Source organism: Scyliorhinus canicula, chromosome 27 (assembly GCF_902713615.1).
Source record: "Scyliorhinus canicula chromosome 27, sScyCan1.1, whole genome shotgun sequence".
In the NCBI taxonomy this organism is placed as follows: domain Eukaryota; kingdom Metazoa; phylum Chordata; class Chondrichthyes; order Carcharhiniformes; family Scyliorhinidae; genus Scyliorhinus; species Scyliorhinus canicula.
Window position 1 is genome coordinate 21,759,273 of NC_052172.1, and position 13,680 is coordinate 21,772,952.

Sequence of the window (13,680 nt, forward strand, 5' to 3'; positions counted from 1 at the left end):
GACGACGGCGGGACTGGTAGATTCCACTGGCAGGTCACCTCCATTCCAAAAAACACCTGGCAGGGTGGTCAGTAAATACCGCCCCTATTATCGATCACAGTTAAAAGAGATGATAACTGAGTTGTTGGTATTTAAGCCGGAAGCATTTACTGATAATTTAAAAATAAACAATAGGATATAGTTTAAATTACTTGATCTTAAGCCAGCACCCCAAATCCTCAGTGGAGACTAGACTAATTGATTTCTGTACAGACTGATTCCACCGATTGCTAATATTTACTCGTTTGCACATGAGGTTAGCACACTATTTAATCACTGGAACCTTGGTTTGATCTTGGGTCAGATTGAAAGGGTCACAGTGTCCTCATCCGAGTGGCAGTAAGAATTCCACATGAGATTCAGTCGTGATAGTCCGGTCAGAGTTGCATGTTTGTCAGGCCCATAATTGAAATCCATAAAATGTTGGATGAACAGCAGTCTGAGAGAATGGGGTCAAAGGAGCAGCAAGGTTTTCTCATAGTCAAAATGAGCTTGGCAAATGAACGAGGAGAGAAACTGGACGCTAATTTAATCAAAGGAAATATAGAGTGGCAAGACCATAGAGAGGCAAGACCATAAGTGTGTGAATGTGATTATTTGTGATACTTAACACTGGTCAACTCGATGAGGGATAATAATGGGATTGCAAAGCATTGTCATTATTTAACAAATATTAGGAGCAAAATGTTATTAGTAGGTGAACTTAGTGAAACATTTTATTCTGCACTCTCTCCTTAGATCTGGACATTTGCTAACCCACCAAAAGAATAAACCTTACGTTTGTATGGAGCATGGATGCGACAAGAGTTATTGTGACTCCCGATCCTTACGCCGGCACTATGAAGTCCAGCATGGCTTGTATTGTCAGAGGGAGCCCTTTGCTGACAGCAGCTCCAAAGATGTGGATTCAACAGAGAGCATGCTGTACCTACAGAGTGGACATACTCAGACCCTTCAGTGCGAAGTGGGAATGGCACAGAGGCCTACACCTCAAGTTGAGTCTCTTTCTCAGAGATCCACTCTGCCTAACCGAGAACTGCTGAGGCCCCTCACGAGCAGCTTAAGCCAGAAAATGCCATGTGACACCAGAGCCAGTGGAAGCAAAATTACCTTGCACTACCCCACACAAACTCATGCTACTGCAAGCGTGCTTACTAGTCCAAGTATTTGTTTGTCAGAAAGGTCAGGCACTGTTAGACAATCCAAATACAGCATAATGCAAAGAGAGCATTCTTCTAGCTTAAACTGTAACATGTCTGATCCATACAACAGAGTAAACTCTTCACATTTCTCTGTAGCAGACCCCACTGTCTCTTGTGTAGAAAGCCTAGATTCTTATGTTGTGGATTCAGTGATCCCTGGTAGACCGTCACAGCCTGCACAATATGCTTTGGAGTCTTCAAGACCAGCAAGTTGGCCACAAGCTGTGAGCACAAATCATACATTATCAAGAAATGAAACTGTTTCTGCCAGGCAACAACCAAGTCAAGACCTTGTGTGGACCAACAACTTAGCAACTTACAGTGGCAGCAAAGGAAGTTATTCTTACATTGTCCCCAATTCCCAGCCTCCTGAAGAGGTATCTGCCACTTTTTCAAGTGGTGCTTTGCATAAGCTTGACTCATTTGCCCAGGCATTTACAAGGCAGAATTTGGATATTCAGTCAAATTCCTCTACTGCAAAGAGCCAGGGTGAAAATTCAGCCGTGTCTGAATTTGATGCTTGTGGAAATGTCTTCAGACAGCTTTTGAGTTACAAAGCTAATTTGAACCAGTGGCAAACCTTTCCTGAACAGAAACATCAAATACTGCAGGAACAGTACTCTCTGCAGCATCAACAGCAGATAGCAACTTCACTCTTTACGCAGGTCTACATGGGAGAGCAGGAGGCCTCCCCAGTGCAGAACCAAGACCAATTTCAAAACCATATGCTCCAGCTGATTTCTGATACTCAATACAACCTATCTCAATCCCAAAATTCGGTAAGTCAATCACAAGTGCTAGTTACCCAGTCCCAGCATGTACTTGCCCAGAAAATTCCATCCCAGATCCAGAATAATGGATCCCAATCGCATCATCCCTCAGAATTAGCACAGGATTTCCAGCATTCCTTAAGACAGGAAACCACTTCTCCATTTTTACAATTTCAAACCGCAAAACAGTGCCAACTCTCGAAGAACATTCTCCCTTGCTATCCGCAAGAGACAGAAAGTACAGAGCAGCAGACAGGACCTGGTTTGCAGCCTGCGTTAAGAAGTGTCTCAGAATGTCACAAGAAATCCAAGAAGAGTCCATTCAAGGCACAACATACTCCTCAGTCAGTGTGCGAAGAAGATGTTGTTCCGAATCAGCTTCAGTCACCGTCAGAGCAGCAGCTGGAGGGTTGGTCACTTCCACCCTGTAGCAACAAGAGAGGCAGAATCTCTAATAAAGATGTGTGTATAAAGCATTACACTGTTACAGGTAAATCCAGTAAGAGTGTGTCAGTTTCTCGAAAGGAGCGACAGAAATTAGATCCCAATTGCACTGCTCCTCCTAGTCAGGTGGCTATGAACTCCTTTTCTGTTCAGAATTCTTTGCCGAGGAGTATGGAAGACTATCTTCAGAAAGCATCTTTTCATGCTAGTGTCCAGGTAATTAACTTAATTTCTCTTTAGGCTTTCCTCTTTTCTCCCCTCCTCTCCTGAAGGTACCGACTTAGTAAAGTGTAGTTCTGAAGGTGACAGCCGCTCTCCTGTGCCTTCTCCCAAGTATTCAGTTTTCCATGAATAAAGACTGATCTCCCCAGCAGTATAGGATGGGTAGTTCTAAAACAATTACTGGTGGATGTAGGAGCATGCTTTGTTTCAGCTTTTGTAAGTGCACAGCGCTCACTTCTTGCCAATGGGGCAGCGCATTGGAATTCGGAGCAGCTAGGACACACATGGATGGCCTAACGGAATGGCATGGAATAGCACACTCCAGCTCATGCCCATTAGAAAACACAAGGCAAGCAAAGTCGAGCAGTCGGAGCCAAACCCGCTCTGCATCTGGACCACAAGAATAGAATTTCAGACCTTCTGTTCTACCAGATTGTGCGTTTTTTAAAAAACATTTTGCAATATCTTCATGGGACACAGTCTCCCAGGCCATCCTAACAAGACATGAGGTAACTGAGGTGATGACTGTTGATTTTTCCATCCCTTTGAGGCAAGCTGAATATCTTCCTACGTCTAAGATCAGAGAAACTGACAACATGGAGACACTGCCCGAGCAATGTGTTCTTGGTTCACATAACATTTTAGAGTATGTTCAATGTTTTTTTAAACCACAAGTTTTGAAGCCTTTCCGTGGGGAGCCCCTGGAAATATTGACGTGTTCCTGGGTACTCCCTTCAAATTTTGTCACACTCCCTCAGCTATCTGTTGCCCTAAATTCCAAAAGACTGTTGGCTGCCTGAAGGAAAACAATGCCCGGGTCACTGTGCCACAGGGTCAATGTAAAAGAGAAAAAAATGATAGCATTCTCAAGACACTCCCTGATGTGTATAATGCAGATGGCCCCAGATGAACAGAAATTTGATCATCTCAGACCTCTTGGGAATCGCAAGTCCCAGCTTGAATACTTATATTTTATATTATAGAATAAAAAATATAGAACAGCACCTCAGGCTCAGCAACATAAACCGTTTTATATCTTTTTAAAAAATTCTACTTGCAAAAGCCTCAGTCTGAAATATTCCAGCTTGTAAAGCTCTTTTAACCTTCTATTGTCTTGTATGTAATGAGCTTTGACTTTTCAGGGTGAAGATATTTACAGTCTTTCCAGCATGCCACAAGAGGGAGATGCATCGTCAGCAGTGTTGTGGTATGAGATCTTTTGTAAAAAATACGTAGAGGTTGGACAACATCTGCTCATGGTTCTGTTGATTTAAGGGGAGGATGAGCAGATGTTTTAGTGCCATTGAGTAATGGGATGCATGTTTGTACCTGTGTTCCCGAACAGCGAGTTGTTGATTTCTGTGTGATCTCTGGTGGTTTGGAATAAGGCAGTTTTTTTTGTTCTGTTTTGTTTTTAAAAATGTAACATACCCAATTCATTTTTTTTTCCAATTAAAGGGCAATTTAGCATGGCCAATCCACCTACCCTGCACATCTTTGGGTTGTTGGGGTGAAACCCACGCAAACACGGGGAGAATGTGCAAACTCCACACGGACAGTGACCCAGAGCCGGGATCGAACCTGGGACCTCGGCGCCGTGAGGCCGCAGTGCTAATCCACTGCGCCACTGTGCTGCCCCGGAATAAAAGACAGTTGATATCCTGCAGGGATTCTCTGTCAAATATCTATCAGACGCCAGGGATCAGACCACCATCCTGTCCTCTAGTCAAAATGATATGTGTGGGTATGGAACAGATGGGAAATTAGAGAAGGATGATAATATGCTACTAAATGGATTAATGATGTGATGTGCCAAATTTGCTTTGTCAGCCCTGTCTGGGACAATTTAGGCAGAGGGCACTGCAAATGAACAGCACTGACACCAAATGCCTTGCTCACAAACCTCCTTTTGGGTCTAATGTGAAGGATCCAGCCCATGTGAGGATGCATTATATAGTGTAAGCTCACAGCTTGGTTTGTGCCCTGAAGGTATATTAAGCAGCAACATTAAAGGGGCTGATGCAGGAGGATCCCCAGCATCTGAAAGTTCCTCTCCAAGCCGCCACCATCGTGACATGGATATATATCACAGGGTCAGAATCCTGGAACTCCCTCCTTAACAGCACTGTGGGTCACTACCATCTTCTCAAGGGAAATTCGGTATGGGCAATAAACACTGGCCCAGTCAGCGAAGCCCACATCCTATGAAATGAATAAAAAAACACAATACCATTTTGCCCTAATTCGAAGAATTTGTAGCAGTAATGATTTTAGAAAATTATAAGAAAACCAATATAGATTTTTACTTTGTTAGTGACATGTTTTTAGAATACTGGTATAATTATAATGCAACTAGAACCATTTTCCCCAGATCCTCCGGTTTCTTCCCACAGTCTAAAGCCGTGCAGGTTAGGTGGCTTGACCATGCTAAATTGTCCCTTAATGTCCACAAAAAGGTTGGGGGCGGGGGGGGGGGGGGGGGGGGGGGGGGGCATGGGCCTAGGTCGGATGCTCTTTCAGAGTGTCGGTGCAGACTCGATAGGCCGAATGGCCTCCTTCCGCACTGAAGGATATGTACCCAAAAGCTGTTGTGCAGTTCACCATTTTTTATACACTTCTAAAGACATCAAAACATAGCTGAGGAAACAGTAGTGCCAAGGTTCACCTGAAGAAGGAGCCGTGCTCCGAAAGCTCGTGTTTGAAACAAACCTGTTGGACTTTAACCTGGTGTTGTAAGACTTCTTACTGTGCTCACCCCAGTCCAACGCCGGCATCTCCACATCAAGGTTTATTCAAGCAGTTTGACCTGATCTGTACCTCATGACATTAACTAAAATCTGTGCGTAAACCCATCCAACATCCATCTGCATGTAATTTATATTGCTGCAGCCTCTTTAAACACATTCCCTGCTTTACCCCTCCCCGCTCCCTCCATTATGGACCTGTAGCCTGGGTCACTCTGCAATCCTGGGACTCTAGTGCCTACCAACAACAGCCACAGCCTCCCCCAGTGGCACAACTGTGTACAAAAGCTAATGTCTTCTGACTGGCCGCCAGCTCTGGGCAGGCGAGACTTAAGTTGCCACGGTTTTGATTCCAGACGAAGGCTTGCTGGTAGCCTCACCACTGCCTACGTTGACTTGTGGTTCGGCAGGCTTTCCTGAAATGTGGCAACGCGGGTATCTTGTCGGCTGTACAACCGGCAGGCGAGAGAACCCTGATGCCTCAGCATGATTCCACCCTGTAATTGAGGCTCCCTGCATTAATCGTCTTTCTTTTTTCTTGGTTCTACCTAACCTTCAATACACAGCAGGGACTTGGTGAGTAGCAGCACTTCCCAAAATTTGGATGAAAATGAAGAGAACTTCAGGTGTGAGAGGTGTCAAGGTGTTTTCCATTTTCTAAAAGGACTAAACTGCCACACTTGTCCACGGGAAGGAATGGGAAAACAGCATTCATTGGAAGACGGTGTCAAGTCACAGAAGGTTAGGAAAATTATGCACGTTGGAACGTCAAGATCAAGCAAATTACCCTGAGTGCATTAGTTATTATGTTGTATAGGTATGGGGATCTGCAACTCCTGAAGCTTCTGAACCTACTTTTAGCTTTGGGAGAGTGTTGGTACAGCTGTGTGTGCCACTGAACTGCTCTTGACGTGAGTCAATTTATTACATGAGCGCAGTGGATTGGTATGATGGCATAATAGCAGCCTAGATAATTGTGAGTTAATGGGGAGAACTTGATGCCAGGAGAAATTCCCTTCGAAAGCTGACCCGATTGCCATAAAAGTGTAACTGTTACACGGAACCCCTGTGTAGAGGAACCAATCCGGTTTCTAATGCTGGGGCCCACAGTTCCCCTTCTGGAAGCTAGTACAGCTCAACTCACCGAGTGTTCTGGACTTCGCTGATTGAGGTTCTTTACTTCAGAACCAGCAAAAGTCTGGTGCAATTGTCATTGGGTTCCACCGGTTAAGGTGGGAAACTGCTGAGAAATTTTAACCTGCCCAACCCTTACTATTTAATTGAATATGTACATACACGCATGCAAATTAGGAGCACAAGTAAGCCATTCAATAAGATCATGGCTGATATGATTGTGACCTCAATTCCACATTCTGCCTACCCCTGATAACCTTTGCTGTAAAAATATTCAAATGATCCTGTCTCCACCGATGTCTGGTGAAGAGTTACAAAGATTCACAATCCTCTGAGAGAAAATAGTCTCCATTTTGTTTTTAAAATGCCCCCCCCCCGTTCTAGTCTCAACAAGGGAAAACATCCTCTCAGCATCCACCCTGTCAAGGCTCCTTACGGTCTTGTATATTTCAATAAGATCACCTCGCAATCTTCTATACTCCCAACAGATCCATGTCCACTGTCCAACCTCTCCTCATAAGATAAGCCCCCTCCCGAACAAGTGCCGGAATGTGGCAACTTGGGACTTTTCACAGTAACTTCACTGAAGCCTACTTGTGACAATAAGCATTTTTCATTTCATTAATTCCAGGTGTCAGTTGAGTGAACATTCTCTGAACTGCTTCTGACGCATTTATATATCCTTTCTTAAATATGGAGACCAAATCTGTGCACAGTACTCTAGATGTGTCACCAACACCCTGCACATCGAACAACCCAATTTTATATTCCTTTCTACTTCCAATAAACAGCATTCTAATTGTCTTCCTAACCACGTGCTGTACTTGAATCCTAACTTTTTGTGATTCACATACAAGGACACTCTGACCTCCAGTACCTCAAAACTCTCTTACCAACTCTCTCCATCAATAAATTAGGGTTTATGGTGGCATAGTGCTTATGTTATTAAACTGGTAACCCAGGGGCGGCACGTGGCGCAGTGATTATCACTGGGACTACGGCGCCGAGGTCCCAGGTTCGATCCCGGCTCTGGGTCACTGTCTGTGTGGAGTTTGCACATTCTCCCCGTGCCTGCGTGGGTTTCACCCCCACAACCCAAAGATGTGCAGGCTAGGTGGATTGGCCAGGCTAAATTGCCCCTTAATTGGAAAAAAAAATTGGCTACTCTAAATTTATTTTTAAAAAATATTATTAAACTGGTAATCCAGAGGCCTAGGCTAACCTTGAATTCATGAAACACGAGTTCAAATCCAACCATGGCAACTGGGAAATATAAATAAAAAATCTGGAATACAAAGCTAGTATCAGTAATGGTGACTATTTATCTCCTGGATTATAGCTTTAAAAATAACACATTCGGATCACTAATATCCTTTAGGGAAGGAAAGCTGCTATCTTTATTGAGCCGGCCTATGTTTGACACAGGCACAGCAATGCCTTCTGAAATAGCCTAGTTTCACCAAATCTGAAGTATGGTAGCGATTCATAAATGCAGCTCACCAGCACCAGTCAAGGACAATTAGGGGTGGGCAGTAAGTGCTGACTTTCAAGTGGTGCCCACATCCTGAGAATGAATATTTAAAAGAAAATTACTTCATATATGAGTCTGTATTATATACAGAAAGGAAGGATGATATCATTAGATTTTCTTTTATCAACAGGCTATTTCCAAGCAATCTGACAAAATATTATTTTGTAATTCTAACTTTAGGTAACTGACAATGGAATTGAGAAAATGGAGCACGGCGGATTGTTCTTTCAATATCTGGAGGATAAACTCAGTGCTCTTCTGCTCAAGAAGCCACTGGAGGAAAGTGTGGCGATGCCTCTAGTGATCCCAGTCTCTGTACCAGTGAAATCTGCGGGTTCCAAGAAAGATGGCAAACCCGTGAAATCAGAGAATTCACCGGTTACACCAAGGAAGTCGGTCACAACAAGGCTGACTGATTTAATAGTGTCCTCAAATGACAGCTCTGCCCAGGTGAGAATGGTCTTGTAATCTTAACTGGTACGGTGTAGCCATCATACAAATGGATTTGAGTGCCAATCCCTGCAGCAATGTGACTGGAGTGAAAACAGAAGTGGCTGGAAACGAGCGGCAAGTCATCATCAGAAATAGGACGATGTTTCCAGAGGGAATCTTTCATTTGAGCCAATGAGGGAAGTTCTTTGGTTTCAGATGTCCAACATTTGCGGCTTTTCTTCTGAGTTACTTGGGACTGGACCTATTGCCGTGTGTGTGTGTGTGAGAACAGGTGTTTCATTCACTGTAATAGTCGCAACCTCTTTTTTTTTTTCTTATGAGCCAACAAATTATGCTGTGAGGGATTAATATGTGTTTGGGGACATCACACAGCAAAAGACAGGACCTCCTGACAGTGCAGCACTTCCTCAATGTTTCACTAAAATATATATTACTTAAGAGATTTATATTTCAAAATGTCTGTTACTTTTGAGATTTATATGTTGTAGGTCACTGAAACTGGCAAACAAGCAAATGTAAATTGCAGAGGCCATTCCAAAAAGCAACGAAGGAAGCGATCTCGTCCAGAGCCGCTGTTTATCCCATCTCCAGCATCAAATCAGACTGGGGTGCTGCCAGGGATGGTGCTGTACCAGAGTCATATGCGTTCCCCTGTTTGCTTAGCTGATCACCTTCTGGAGAAAAACTTTCAACCTCCGCCATACACGCCTCCTCCGATGTTAAGTCCAATTCGCCATGGCTCAGGGCTTTACTTTAACAGAATCTGTTCTTTGCCAGGAAGCAAAGTACCACACACAACATACACTCCTAAAGGAATCTTGGGCAGTGTTGTAGGTAAATTATTTTTCAATGCTTTACCAATTTTGTCTTTACAGAAGGTTTTGCTGGTGTCTACTCCTTAATGTTTTTGTAAAAACATAATCATTACAATTTTAATATAGTTGAAGATCCATGTTAAAAGGTTTGATAACCATGTTAAAACAAGGTATAATGGAATTTTATTTGAATGTGTAAAGTTAAATAACTGGGTGGTTGTTCCTGGAGTCTCATCAGATATTCTGTAAAGCAAACAGTAGTTCAAAATAATACCATTGCAAATTTACATTTTAAAAGTGTATTTTGGAAATGTGTGAGAGATTTCAGTATTGGGGAAATGGAACGCTTCCACTTAAGGTATCCACTGTCAGAGTTAAGCATTTCAGGTTAGGTTTGGCACGGGTAAAATAAAGGGTATAAGTGCCATCTATTTTGCCCCTCAATTCCTACTGAGCTTGGACTAATGTAAAACTGTCACGGGTCAACACTAAATTGACTGCTTCTCTCCAAGAGGCTATATGATGGCAGGTGTGGGTAATTAAGTAGTATTGCACTGATAGCGGTTGCAGATGGGGGTATCTAATGTGATGCGTTTTGGGGATAGGTGAAGGGAATTGTACCTTGCATCCCGACTGTAATAACTCTGATTTCCGGGAGGTTGATTCTGATGCAGGGTGGCCAAAATGAGAATGTCTTCCACGCACCAACTGTTGATTCTGTCAACTAAGAAAACAGATGTTGTAGAGAGTCTGCGGAGCTTCCAAAATGACAGGCCAGACCTGGCTGTGGAAGTCCAGTCCCCATTTCTGGCATGTAATTTTTGTGGTGGGACAAAGGTCCACAGATGTGGGAAACCTGAATTCAGAGGGCTACTTGAGCCTCTGCATTCAAAAGACCCCATTATCGCTGCAGTAGTGTATTTAACCCATGGTGTGTGATTCACAAATTTATGGAGTATATGTAAAGGTTGATGGATGGATATGATCAGTATAACTCATGTTGTTTCTCTTCCTGCACCTAGTGGTGCACAAGGCAGACTTTCATCTGTTTCCACAGCTGCTTTGTCCTGGAACAGGTCGCTAGTCTGTCACCCGAGGCTTTTTAGCTTTATGGGCGCCACTCTGCATTAAAATGGCTGACCAGGAGCCTCTTCCGCTCTAACCACCTGCCATTGGCCTCTGTTGAAAGGATCTTATAGGTTGATAATCAACCTGTTGATCGTGTTATGAGTGCACCATCCTTGGCCATCAAATCCTAGGGTGGGTCTCAAACCCAAGCATGGCTTCGACAGGAATGCCACCATTGCACTACAAGACCTCCATACTGTCATGGTGCAAATTGTTTAAAAATAAATTTAGAGTACCCAATTATTTTTTTCCAATTAAGGGGCTATTTAGCATGGCCAATCTACCTAACCTGCTTTTTGGGTTGTGGAGGTGAAACCCACGCAAACACGGGGAGAATGTGCAAACTCCAGGCGGACAGTGACCCAGGGCTGGGATCGAACCAGGGACTTTGGCTGCCCTGAGGCAGCAGTGCTAACCGCTGTGCCGCCCATGATGCAAAGTTATTTGAATACCCAGCCCTTTAAATGAAAAAAAAAACAAGCTGCCGGTATCAGGGAGAGTTTAAACAAATAACTCTTCTAGCACTTTCAATGGCTGTTGGCTGACATTTCTCTTAAGGACTCTTTATAAATGTTTGTTTAACTTAGGAAAGTTGGGGCAGCACGGTGGCGCAGTGGTTAGCACTGTTGTCTCATGGCGACAAGGACCCGGGTTTGATCCCGGCCCCGGGTCACTGTCCGTGTGGAGTTTGCACATTCTCCCGTGTCTGTGTGGGCCTCACCCTCACAACCTAAAAAGATGTGCAGGGTAGGATCGTCCCTTAATTGATAAAAGAAATTGGGTACTCCAAAATTTTTAAAAAACATATAAAAGCTACAATTCTCTCAGCAGCGAGTCCTGAGCTCACAATTTGACTGACAGGTTAAAGAGGCAATTAAAAGATTAACTGTCTTTGACATTGGGTAAACAGTTTATTTTGAGAAGCGATAAAGCACGTAAATTTTAAAAACAAGTTTGGGCTTTCATGATTAGGATTTGCTTTACTATCAAGTCTACATATTTGATTATAAGAGCTTTATTTAATCTCTACATGGCTCTTGGGTCTGCCCAGGATGCAGATTGGGTGAGTTGGTTTGGAATATAAGGGGCGTGTGGAATGCCTGAGGTAGTATGGGGGGTATAAGGGGCCATGGAGGTGGGTGAGAGGTATGAGGTGGCAAGGGGGTATAAAAAGCTATTGCATTAGGTATGATCATGAGTCGGCATGGGGCTATAAAGGAACTTGAGGGGTGCAGGGTGGGAGGGTGAGGGCAAGAGTGCCTAAAATCCTACCACGTCCCAGGGAACTGAGGACAACCTAACCTGCTGCAGTGGCATTTGCCTGCTCCTGTGGCCGTCTGCTTCCCTCCCTGGTCAGCGACTCTATCCCACACCTGCCCCCGAGTGAAGATTGGGGGCCTTTTCTTTCTTGGCCGGTGGGGAAAGCTGGGAAATTTCCCGTTCAAGCTTCTCCCCATAGTAGCAAAATTCCAGGCCCATGACCTCAAACACATTGAATATCAGCCACGAGTGTGCACTGCCCTGATACATTTTTGTGTAGGGCTTAAGTTTTGTTTGATTCTTCATATCATTCTGACCTTTCCAGATGGTGTCGATGGAATTTATGGTATCTCCGTGGTTAAAGATGACTCCATAATCACCATAGAACCGTAAGTTATTTCAATTTCAGTCCACTTTATCAGCAACAATTATCCAGAAGATAAAGCTATCACCCTTGTTTTAATTTGTACCTATGGTGTGAGGACATTTTTTGCATTATGTGAGACTAATATCAATATTAGTAGAAACAATGTAAATCATTGGCTTGCAGCAAAAAGGGTTCCAACTTCCTTCTGCTGATTACAGCAAGTCCTTGTTTGATATTCTCCCACTCACCCTCCAGCTGAGTAGATCGCTAACGTGCACTATGCTAGTATACACACCCAATTAACAAATTATTTTAAATAAAATTAAAACATAAAATGCTGGAAAATCACAGCAGGTGACGCAGCACCTGTGGAGAGAGAAACTGAGTTAACGTTGCGACTCTGTATCACTCTTCTTCAGAGCAAATTTTCTTCATTTATGGGATATGGGCATCATTGGGAGGGTCGGCATATATTGTTCATCCCCAGTTGCCCTTGAGAAGGTGCTGCCAAGTCATCAGGCAAGAACTTCAATGATGTAATTTAAAATTAGATCCCGGCCTTCCAGGAGTGAAATTAGGAAATGCTTTTAAAGACAGTTTGGCGCGCTCTTTCACAAACAGCAACTGCTGCTAGATCTGTTGTTTATATTATATCTGGGACTGCTAGATTTTTACTAAATCAAAGGTATTAAAGGATATGGGGCAAAGATAGGTTGCAGGCTAGCCATGATTTCATTGAATGGCAAAAGAGGCTTGAGGGACTAATTGGCTTCCTCTTGTCCTGGGAACGATTATGTGGCTTGCAAGTCTATTTTAGAGTGTTGTTATGGGCCAGGGTTTAGAGAACCCCAAAGTGTATCATGGAGTTCACCTGACCCACAACTTTTAATAGAGTGTGGTATGGGGAGCACACGGCCCACTCTACAGGTGTGGTACAGCAGAAATGGAAAAGTAATTTTTAAAGCAAAACAATGTTTATTCTATGAACTCAAGTTAACCTTTTTAAAACATACAGTGAACATCTCAGCAATCATTAATTCAAATACGACCCCCAAAGACTACAACACTAAGTAATCATTCAAGCTTTCCTTTTAACATCCTAAGACTTAAAAAATAACTTTTAACAGAAGCACATCAGGTTAAAGTCACTACTGAGAGCAGTTATTAGTTTTAAATCACCAAAGGATCGATTTACAGTTTTTAGATTACAGAGAGAGAGACTAATACCCCTTCTGGCTGTGACTGCAGCTATCCAGCTCTGAAAACGAAACTAAAACACACCCTACAGCAAAGAGCCTAAAACGAAAGTTAAATGCTGACAGATGGCCCAGCTCCACCCACTCTTTGACATCACTGCAGTACTAAACACCCATTTCTTAAAGGTACCCTCACTACAGACATTTATATACACCTATTTATAGGGCAGCACAGTGGCAGTATTGCTGCCTATGGCGCTGAGGACCCGGGTTCGAATCCCGGCCCTGGGTCACTGTCCGTGTGGAGTTTGCACATTCTCCCCGTGTCTGCGTGGGTTTCACCCCCACAACCCAAAGATGTGCAAGTTAGGTGAA

The 13,680-nt window shown here is 43.5% G+C and overlaps 1 protein-coding gene across 5 annotated transcripts in view; it reads left to right on the forward strand.

The window, feature by feature from the left end:
- LOC119957843 (zinc finger protein 541-like) overlaps nucleotides 1-13,680 on the forward strand; it is a 66,687-nt gene that overhangs the window by 34,502 nt on the left and 18,505 nt on the right. For 4 of the 5 annotated variants that reach the window (XM_038785990.1, XM_038785989.1, XM_038785992.1 and 1 more), the window contains 6 exons: nucleotides 778-2,671; nucleotides 3,820-3,884; nucleotides 5,988-6,162; nucleotides 8,267-8,536; nucleotides 9,028-9,373; nucleotides 12,068-12,131. In XM_038785990.1, coding sequence (XP_038641918.1) covers nucleotides 778-2,671; nucleotides 3,820-3,884; nucleotides 5,988-6,162; nucleotides 8,267-8,536; nucleotides 9,028-9,373; nucleotides 12,068-12,131 — 2,814 coding nt within the window. The remainder of the gene's footprint in view (nucleotides 1-777; nucleotides 2,672-3,819; nucleotides 3,885-5,987; nucleotides 6,163-8,266; nucleotides 8,537-9,027; nucleotides 9,374-12,067; nucleotides 12,132-13,680) is intronic. The other variant, XM_038785994.1, reaches the window with a different exon arrangement.